The sequence below is a fragment of the Porites lutea genome, chromosome 3 (assembly GCF_958299795.1).
Source record: "Porites lutea chromosome 3, jaPorLute2.1, whole genome shotgun sequence".
NCBI lineage: Eukaryota > Metazoa > Cnidaria > Anthozoa > Scleractinia > Poritidae > Porites > Porites lutea.
The window spans coordinates 33,654,241-33,664,612 of record NC_133203.1 but is presented as its reverse complement, the minus strand read 5'-3'; the positions used below and the strand labels follow the sequence as shown (position 1 = coordinate 33,664,612).

The 10,372-nt window shown below is 39.6% G+C and overlaps 1 protein-coding gene across 1 annotated transcript; it reads right to left on the bottom strand.

Moving 5' to 3' along the window:
• Positions 1-2,287: 2,287 nt before the first annotated feature.
• LOC140929647 (tetratricopeptide repeat protein 28-like) lies at positions 2,288-5,281 on the bottom strand. Its single transcript, XM_073379387.1, has 2 exons — positions 3,536-5,281; positions 2,288-2,433 (listed from the first exon to the last, which is right to left on the bottom strand). The coding sequence occupies exon 1, from the start codon at positions 4,890-4,892 to the stop codon at positions 3,543-3,545; it is 1,350 nt and encodes a 449-aa protein (XP_073235488.1). The 5' UTR covers positions 4,893-5,281; the 3' UTR covers positions 2,288-2,433; positions 3,536-3,542.
• Positions 5,282-10,372: the final 5,091 nt, after the last annotated feature.

Genomic DNA, 10,372 nt, shown 5'->3' with positions numbered 1-10,372 from the left:
CTTCGTTATATAGAGGTTCGTTAAAACAAAGGTTCCACTGTAATTTGCTGACAACACGAACAAGAAAGCAGTTTGACTTAACTACTGCAGTGGTGAAATATATTAAAAATCCTTTTACACTATTTTTCTATATTCTTGTCAGGGGCACCCAACGACGTCAGTCTTCCTAGATACATTGAAAACACTTGTTAGGCCACCCAGAGTACTTTTAGATCTCTAGAAATGCATGCTAGGCGCTATGAAATTTGTATCTTTTCGGTCATCCTAGGGAATTTTGAGCATTTTCATGTAATTTAACGCGTTACGAAAGTGCCGAAAACGTGTGGCGTTTTCTGATTCCTCTCTCCATCGAATTTCTGAAATCGAAAAATTAGAGGGTTTCCTTTTTTCTACGAACAATAGCCTAACTTGGGAAATGAAATGTGAAATTAAACTTCAGAAAATCGTAGCGAATTTATTGGATGAACTTGACCCCATGTGTACATGAATGGAACGCTCATTTAGAAATTTTCGGTCGTCCTCAAGTAATTGGAAATTATTGACAATATTTGCGTCTCCAAACAGAATTATTTTACAGAAGGCAGTCGTTGGGTTCCCCTATCTTGTCTTCTGCTCTCTATACTCACTGACTCAGTTAATTCTGACCAGCTAATAAACAAATTTTAACATATAGTGATGTAACATATTGCAGTATTTACAAAACTGCTTGAATAAAATATATTATTTTGTATATAAAGTTTAAATGGAACTAACGGTCCAAAAATTACGGTGATAGAAATTTGTAACAAAACTTTTGTATATTCTTATTCCGGAAAACGATCAATCGAACGCACCCTGTATTCTAACGTGAAACTGTTTTCCAGCCTTGCCTTTTTGTACTAGATCACTTTAGATACTAGATTTTTTAGTGTTATATTTCAATTATTTTTGTGTTAAAGTATCAAATTAAAACAACAGATTTCTGAGAGATTTAGTTTCGCGTTAACGACAAACGCCAGATTTACGTCAACGATTTCATGAGATAGGAAATGAACGAATAAAAACTCTTCAAATGAATTCTTGTGGTTGAACTTGACATGTAATTACATGTTTGTGTATTTTCATGCATATGTCACCCTCTAAGAAATGCTTATTAGAGTCGATCCATTCCTGAACTTGGCTGGAAAAGGATAGCCTAGGACCAGGTTCCGCAGTGGCCTTTCCCCATGCTAGGAAAAGAATGACATCGTGCGCACTGCCAAAAACCGAGCCAGCTGGAGACGCCTTACAGTCGACTGCTCTTCGGTCGACCGATGATGACGATGACATTTATATAAAAAACAGTAAATAACAAGTATAGGAAAAGGTTGGTCACGTGGTACAATTTGAATTTTGTCCTTTGTCATAAGCTTTGTGGGATCAGTTTAGGTTTTTGGGAAACTGCCCACCCCTTTCTCACTGCTTTGTGTATGTCTACACTATATACCAGATAGCATACAGTGGCGGATCCAGACCTTCAAATAAGGAGGGGGGGAGGGGGGGGGGGGCGGTCTCAAAAAAAACTTTTTCGGCCCTTCGGGCCTCAGTTTGGTCTAAAGCTAACAGGTGGCCTCCCCTGGAACCGTCCCTGGTTTATAAAATCGACTGGAAAACTACTCCGGCCTGGTGAGAAGACCCAAGAGAAATTAATGGAACAGAGAGTGAATCTTAGAGCGTTGGCTGGGATGCGTCAAATGCATTAATGTTAATTTTAGGGGTTTTAATTAAACCAAAGTCAAATTCCTTGGACGTCCGCACAATTTAATTAATTATTTAAAATATCATCAAGTCCATGCGCGCCTGCCTCAAAGCAAACAATTCACAATATTGTAATGGACACACCAAGAGAGGATAATGTCCCATATTCTCTCTTGAAACACTGAATAAAAGTTTGCGGACCTCTCTGGAAACCAACTTCCGATCTCAAGCTTTTATTTTGCCTAAAAATAACTTTGGTAAAATTCACATATCTCAAGTTTCTCTCTCTATCCCCTTATTCTCTCTTGGAGCAGCTGTTCACTCTGCCTATCCGATATGGCTTTCGTACCAGCGGAAGAGCTATTCTGTATAGAGTGAACAGTGCCTAAATGTTTCTGTGTCATAGTATAGCTCCTCCCGATAAGCCTTAGATAAGATAAACGTTAGTTTGTTTCTTGCAGGTATAGCTGAACGTACGTTGCTGTTTTGATTGAACTGGATAAAAGCTTAATAACTTTAAACTTGAACTTTTTAAGAAACTTTTGAAGGTTGAAGGTTTGAAGGTTTATTTATACATGTAAGTTATTTTTAGGATTGGTGTGAAAGAATTATCAGGTCATAAACTTGAACTTTAACATTTTGATAGCGATATATACTTAGAAGGTACAAACGTCCATTCAGATGGTAGTCAAAAGACATATTGCTTGTTATCTTGACCTATTATAAGAAAGAAAACCAAAATAAAAAGGTGTTACGTGATTTCATAACCAAAGGTGTCCATAGTCACGGTAAAATAGCCTCCTACGCAGACGTTCTTAGGGGTTCGTCACGCGTTCCTGCAGGAACGCGTGACGAACTCCTAAGAAGCCTGCTTGGAAGGCTAGAGTCAAAATTCAGATTAAAAAATTTCCTTCACTACTTTAAAGGGCTTTAAAACGGAAGTTCCTGGCAACAGAACTTATAAAAAGGTTTTTATAACAATTTCGGGACTTCACCGGTTAAGATGAACTCAACAAATTGCCCGACTCCCAATGTATTGGTCTTCATAGCTCAATTGGTAGAGCACTGCAGGACTAACGCAGAGGCCATGGGATCGATTCCCGTTGAAGTCCCGAAATTTTTTAGTTTTCGGGTTAATTTGCAATTGCTTAAATTGTAATTATCTCTGCGACGACCATATCTTCATTTAAATCGGTATTTCCGCACTTCACATCACCTTCGTTGTTTAATTCCATTCACTGGTTAAGACGAACTCAACAAATTGGCCTGCTCTCAAGGTATTGGTTTTCATAGCTCAATTGGTAAAGCACTGCAGCGCTATCGCAGAGGCCATGAGTTCGAATCCCGTTGAAGTCCCGAATTTTTTTGGTTACTCTTCAGTGTGCAATACGTCGACTTGCACACAGTAAAAAAAAATTAAATGGAATTTAATTATTTTTATTAATTATTTTATTAATTTAATTATTGAAGGAATTTTTGCGATTAGGATCAATGATCGATCGATTGGGCCAATGCGCTGTTTCTGTTGATCGATTATGAAATCTGGGCCTTAACTAGACACAACATAAGGATGACAAGTGACGGTGGCATTGACATCTAATGTGTCAGTTAACATGAAAAGACGCTTTATAAACAGGGGTTATAACTTTGTGGCTGGAGTGGAAGTAAAGGGCGTATAGGACACTAGCTAGAGAGGCTGTGAACAAATCTAGAACATGTTCTCAGGAGTACGTTACGGAAAGAGAACGCGAAGGGAACGTAAAATCAGTGAATTTGGTATCTGATTAGTAAGTATAAATAATTTCAAATAAAATAATACCTTGTATTTACTCAAACGTCAACGTTACATCATCGCCGATCAGGACAAATGGAGCCCAGTATTTCACGGCACTGAACCTTTCTGATTCTCTCATGGATTTCATGGCCGTATTGATCGATTTACTAGCACTTGCTCCTTTCACCAGATTTTCGTAGAATATCATCATGAACTCCAAAGTGGCGTCGTCATCAATCGCCCACAGGGATGCAAGAACAGAACGTGCCCCAGCTCCCAAAAATGCGCGAGCGATACCCACCACACCCTCTGCTTTTATCTTCCCTCGGCCGCTGTGGCAGCAACTCAAGACAACCAGTTTGGCTTGCAATTTTGCGTTAAGAACATCTGCCATTGTCAGAAGAAAGTCCTCTTCCCTGGGTCTCTTAGACTGCGTACGATCAGGAGACAAAACAATTTCTCCTGTGCGCGCACTACCATGTGCTGCTATATGTACCAGGGAAACCGAGTTCAGTCTGCTTAACACTTCAGCTTTGATCGCGTACTCCCCAATTAGAGGAAGGGTCTTCAGAATTTCTCCAATAGTTTCCGCCTCCTTTCTGGCAGCCGGGAGCTGCTTGAGTGGTCTGCTGCTACCTCTGATGTGGACACTCTTCACCCACGGATCACCAACAATCAGTGCCTCAGACGTACTGTGACGTTCTAGCGGACGCTCTGCCATAAGCTGAAGACTAGAAAGTGAAGGCATCAGTCGTAATCGAAGCGTTTCAGACAAATATCTGGAACGCTTGTCCAGAAGTGCAGAATAAGGAATTAGGAACAATGAACTGTCGGGGACAATCACAACTTCGTCACCATGTGTCAAGTGTAAAATCGGCCGCATAACCACTTCCGACAATGCTGATAAGGCATTATCCTTGGAAGCATTCGATTTCAATCTTAAATCGTCCGATTTCCCATCGGGCAAATCTACTATGGCTTCATCTGTTGGGTCATCAAGGGATCGATTCTCACACATAACGCTTTGGAAGACACCGATTTCTTTTAAAACTTCTTCCGTCAAATATTGCAAAGTATTCCTGTCAACTTGTTTCGTCACGAACTCAAATTTTTTTCCCTTTTGTAGTACCCAAAAATAGATTGAGGTTGGGATCTGTGCCACAAAAATTGTCGGCGATGAAATGAATGAAATGGTTTCCGCCTGCATCTCAGGTATCGCGGAGGTAGTTTTTACGTTATACTGTGACTCCATGAGGTCCATCAATGCTTGTGCGCGTCCCCGATCAGCAGTCAAAAGTGCCTCAAACGTCTTATGCTGCTCTAACTGAGTGACCATCAAACTACTGTAGAATCTCTTATGTAGATCCCTGAATGAGATTTTCCACTCGCCTTTTGATTGCATCAGTTCCCTGAGGCTGTCACATAACTTTACACTTGACTTGAAGCAGTCTTCGGCTTTACGTATATCACCAAGACAGCGATAAGCAAAGCCAAGGTCTCCATGTATTAGCCCTTCTGAATATTTCTCCCCAATTTCTTGTGCAATACAAAGAGCTTGCTGGAACAACTCGATTGCGGATTCGAGTCGCCTGTAGAGAAATGAACTTTTCCGAGGAGATTGTATGTCCCGCCTTGTGTTGATTTGTCTCCAGTGTCTATGGCAATGTTTAGAGCTTGTTGGTGGAATTCAATGGCTTTTTCAAAATCCCCGAGTGAACAATAAGCACTACCTATGTTGTTATTTGCCTTCCCTTCTAAAGCCTTAAAACCAGCGGACCTGGCGCACATCACAGCTTCCTGAAGAAAACCAATAGCCTTTTCGAAATCTCCTAGACAGCAATAAGTTGCGCCAAGGTTTACATAAGCCGATCCTTCGGAAAGCTTCTTTCCGACTTTTTTGGCAATACGAAGAGCCTTCTGGTAATACTTCACAGCAGTCATGAATTCACCGAGAGAACTATAAGAATTACCAAGACTAGTATAAACCATTGTCTCGGAAGCAGTGTCTCCAAACTCTTTGAAAGCACTGGCGGCCAATTCGTAGCAGTCGACGGCTGCTTTTATGTCACCACGAGATCTGTAGACATGACCGAGGTTACCATACGTCTTTCCTTCTGCAGCTCTGTCTTCAGCGTGTTTGGAAATGCTAAGCGCCTTTTGGTAAAACTCGATGGAGTTTGCAAAGTCACCAAGAGCATGGTACGTATTTCCAAGGTTATTGTATGCTTTTCCTTCTGTTAGTTTATCTCCATAGGCTTTGCAAGTGCCGAGGGTTTTTGAAAACAATTAACGGCTTTTTGGTATTGTCCAAGACCAACATAAACATTACCCAGGTTATTAGTTGTTTTTCCTTCTAAATCGTTATCTCCTATGTTTTTGGCGATGCGGAGAGTATTCTCGTAGGACTCGATGGCTCTATCTAGGTTACCAAGAGAGTTATAAGTAACGCCAAGAAGGTGGCAAGCATATTCCTCTCTTGTCCTGTTTCCTAACTCTTTAGCAATACCAAGGTCTAACTGGAAGTACTCTAAGGCTTTTTGCAAATCATTTAAATCAAGATACTTTTTGCCAGGGGTTGATTGATTGATTCACTTTTATTTGAATACGGTAATTTCATAAGTTACATAACTTCTTTACATGAAAGCCGTATAGAAACAGAAGTAAATACTGTACAACTACACTAAAAATATGTACAAATAACAAAATATAGTAAAATGTAGTCAACAGTTTGCCTGCCTACTAGCCAGTTTTCTTTTAAAGATAGCTTTAGATTCGGACGCTTTTATATCATTTGGTAAAGAATTCCACAGCATTCCTCCTCTGTATGAGAAAGACCCCTTAAAATATTCTGTTTTTGGAACGTGGTCCAGTACAACATTATATTCCGCATTTCTTAGCATAGACTTATAAGGGTTGTTCTCACAGACATTCGAGAAAAGATCGCTTAAGTAACTAGGTATATTTCCATTCACTGTATCATACATTAATAGACTTAAGTGCCTTTGACGCCTCGAGGCAAGCTCTTCCCAGTTTAGTTGTTTCCGTATTTGTGCTGAACGAACGTCATAACCTTGAAAGGTTATTATGCGTGCAGCACGATTTTGTAATTTCTGGATCCTAGTGGCAAGTCCCTGGTCTAAATTGTCCCAAACAACGTCGCAGTAGTCGAACACAGGCTGGATAAGAGATTTGTAAATAGTATTTAGAACATCTAATGGTACATAATCACGTGCCTATTTTAGACCACTGATGGATCGATTGACTTTTGAACAAAGTTTGTCAACATGCTCGTTCCATTTAAGATTTTCATCTAAGTGAATTCCTAAATATTTTGTTGTTTGGACTCGTTTAACATGATTGTTGCCAATCTTAATTGGAAAGTCTCTTCCTAAGTTAGATAATTTGAAGGTAGTTGTTAAGAACATATACTCCGTTTTAGTGACATTTAAGCTTAACTTATTTGCAAGAAGCCAGTCCCTAACGCGAGTTAGGTCATTATTTACCTTGGCATATAGTTCAGCAGTGGATACAGAGGACGCATATATCGTGGTATCATCGGCATACATGTGTGCTTTGGTATGGAGAAGACATCCAGGGAGATCATTGATATAAATTAAAAACAACAAAGGGCCTAAAATTGAACCCTGTGGAACACCACAACTTATCAACTGGGGCTTAGATACACAGCCCTCTACTACACACTGCTGTTGCCTATTTGATAGGTACGATGAAAACCAGTCGAGCGTTACACCCTTCAGACCATAGAGCTCAAGCTTTTTTAATAAAATATTATGTGAAACGGTGTCAAAGGCTTTGGCAAGATCGAGAAGCACAATCAAATTGGTCATGCCTTTGTCAATGTTAAGATACCAATTATTTGTTAAATGTAACAGTGCTGTCACTGTAGAGTGAAGGGAACGAAATCCAGACTGGTTTTTTGTCAACAGGCCATTTGAATTTAAGTACCTGTATAGTTGATCGTAGACTACCCTTTCACAAATCTTAGAAATGGCTGGCAAGACAGATATTGGTCTATAGTTTTGTGCATCTGTGCGATCATCCTTTTTATACAAAGGAAATACTTTAGCCATTTTCCACTGTGAAGGAAAGAGGCCTGTATCTATGGTTTTGTTTATGATACAGGTTAAAGAAGTGGCAATAATTGGGCCAGCTTCTTTTAGAAGCCGACATGAGATGTTATCAAGGCCAGTGGCCTTGTTCGGAGATAATTTACCTAATAACTTTAAAACTTCAGTGGCAGAGGTATGTTGTAAATTAAAAGTCGTGGAAACAGGCTTTATGTAAGAGTCAAAACTTGTATTTCCACTAGGCAGTGTGGAGGCTAGGTTTGGACCGACAGATGTAAAATGGTCATTTAAAATCTCACACATTTCTGCGGGTTTTGTGAAGGAATTATCACCACTTTTTAGTTCACTTATTGAAGAGTTACTAGTGCACTTACGATATGTTAATTCATTGATTGTCCTCCATATTTCCTTCGGGTTACCCACATTTTGTTCCACTTCTGATTTATAATAATTCGCTTTTGCCATTTTAATCTCATTATTTATTCTATTTCTTTCTTTTCTATATTTATCCCAGATAGATGGCTGTTTTGTTAATATAGCCTGCCTTTTCAGTCTGTTTCGACCTGTTATCAGCTCCCTCAGATCAGTAGTAATCCAAGGGGATTTTTTATTTCTTACTCGCCGCGTTCTTATGGGCGCATGAGCGTCAGCTATTTTTAAAAACATATTTTCCCAGATTTCAACCATTTCATCGAGAGTAGTGCAGTTTCTTAGGCTATCCCAGGGCGCTGACTTTAGGTCTTCTCTGAAAGCACTTGCATTAAAGTTTTTAAAAGAACGAGTGGTCACATGCTTATGAGTGTTTTTAGATGAAATAGCAAACTTACGTACTGCATAGACCATACTATGGTCACTTAATCCCATATGCACCACTCCTGATTTTAAAATCCTTGAGGGTTCATTTGATAAAATTATATCAATAAGTGTACTAGAATTTGGCGTGATTCTAGTAGGTTCATTGATTAGTTGTTGAAACTGATAGGTCGAACTTAATTGCTTCAACTGAGACAGGTGCATGTTATTTCTATCCGATAGATAATTGCAATTTAAATCGCCTAAGATAATTTGTTCCTTAGATTCCATGTCAATAATGCGAACAATAGCTTCTAAAGCTTCAAAGAAGCCAACCGTACAGCTAGGGGGCCTGTAGGCCGCAGTTACGTTAAAAGCTTTACTATTAGGCTTTTTAATATCAATACTTAACATTTCAAACTCGTTATTGGGAATTATTTCATTTCTAAGGCAATAATTAATATTCGATCGAAGATAAATGCACACGCCACCGCCATTACGGTTTCGATCCTTTCTTAGGATTGAATAGCCGTCAATATGAACCAAGTTGTCAGTTATTGTAGAATCGAGTCTAGTCTCATTAACAGCTAGCAGATCAAGACACTGATCAGCCATAATTAGTCGAAGCTCTTCAATATGCAGCGGGAGACTAGCAACATTAATACTCGCAATTTTGAAGCCCCTTACTTTCAAGGCAGAGGTCATATCATCATAACAATTTGGTTCACATTCAGGCAAAAAACTGTTGACTTCTTTAAATCAATAACAATTACTAATATGACTCAAAATATTTTTAGCAAGTGCTGCGCTACCTTTCTGATTTAGGTGCAGGCCACTACTGTTCAGCATGCTGCTTCCTATTTTGCTGTTGTCAATAAAACTTACGTCACGGCCACTTACAAATGACTTGATAATCCTGTTCGTTTCGGTTACTTTGTCCCCCATGCTTGGCTCGTCTGTTCTATGGGTGAGGCCTGAAATGGTTACACTAGCTGTGGTATTCTGCGATATGTCTTCGCACAGATTTATAATATCTTCTGCGACTTCCCGAGGAGATCTGTTGCGAAGATCGTTCGTGCCAACATGTAGTATGATCTCACTTGGGTCGGTACGCACAGTTGGGATGGCATAGCTTTCCATATCGCCCACTGTAGCACCCGGGAAACACCTCATCTGAACTTTAGTGTTATTTTTTGACATTTTCCACCATTGTAATCCCTTCACAGTAGAATCGCCAAGAATAACTACCCGATTTTCTGAATCTTGTTGGTCAGATTGCCGATTGAAGCTTGTGCCGGGCCGTGAGTTACTTGATTCTAACAATGTATTCTGCGGGCCGTGTTCCTGCTCTTTTTTCTTATCTTTTCTGTTGCCACTGCCTTTCTGGTTTTTCTTCTGGCTCTGGTTCTTTTTGCCGTTTTGATTGGTTTTCTTTGCAGGCCTAACAACAGGGATACTTGTTTGCGTGACTGCTTCTGATGGCGTGACAGCTTCTGTTATTGTCCCAACAGCCGTAAGATTATATGCCTCATCTTGACTGAGCTTTAAATCATTTAATTCTTATCGTTGAAATAAGAGTTGATTTTTCGCTTTCAAGGGTTCCTATCACTTCCTTCAGCTCGGCTAGATTATTTTTCGCGACTTTCAGTTGATTACGAAGTAGATTATTCTCTTCCTGTAATTTGAAATTCAGATTTTCAGTTTCTGCAACACCAGCAGAAGATATGTTAATTTTCCCGCCATTATTCAAAATATACGAGATATCATTTTTCATCATCTTTATCTCCTCTTTTTTTAGTTGTAAATCAGATTTTACCTCATCCTGACTTGTAGTAGTCAAAGCATCTGTCGGATCTAATTGTTCTATTGCATACGTCTCAATATGTTCATCTGCTGCCGAAGCTTCGCTTTGCTGGCCGCCATTATTACTATTCATTGCTTCATCTCCGTTGTCTTTAACGTTCAAAAGTCGGAGAATGCCTTTGTCAAACTTGCACTGCCA

Bases quoted from the DNA above. Each gene is read 5' to 3' on its own strand.
- LOC140929647 (XM_073379387.1), bottom strand. From the start codon at position 4,892: ATGCAATCAAAAGGCGAGTGGAAAATCTCATTCAGGGATCTACATAAG.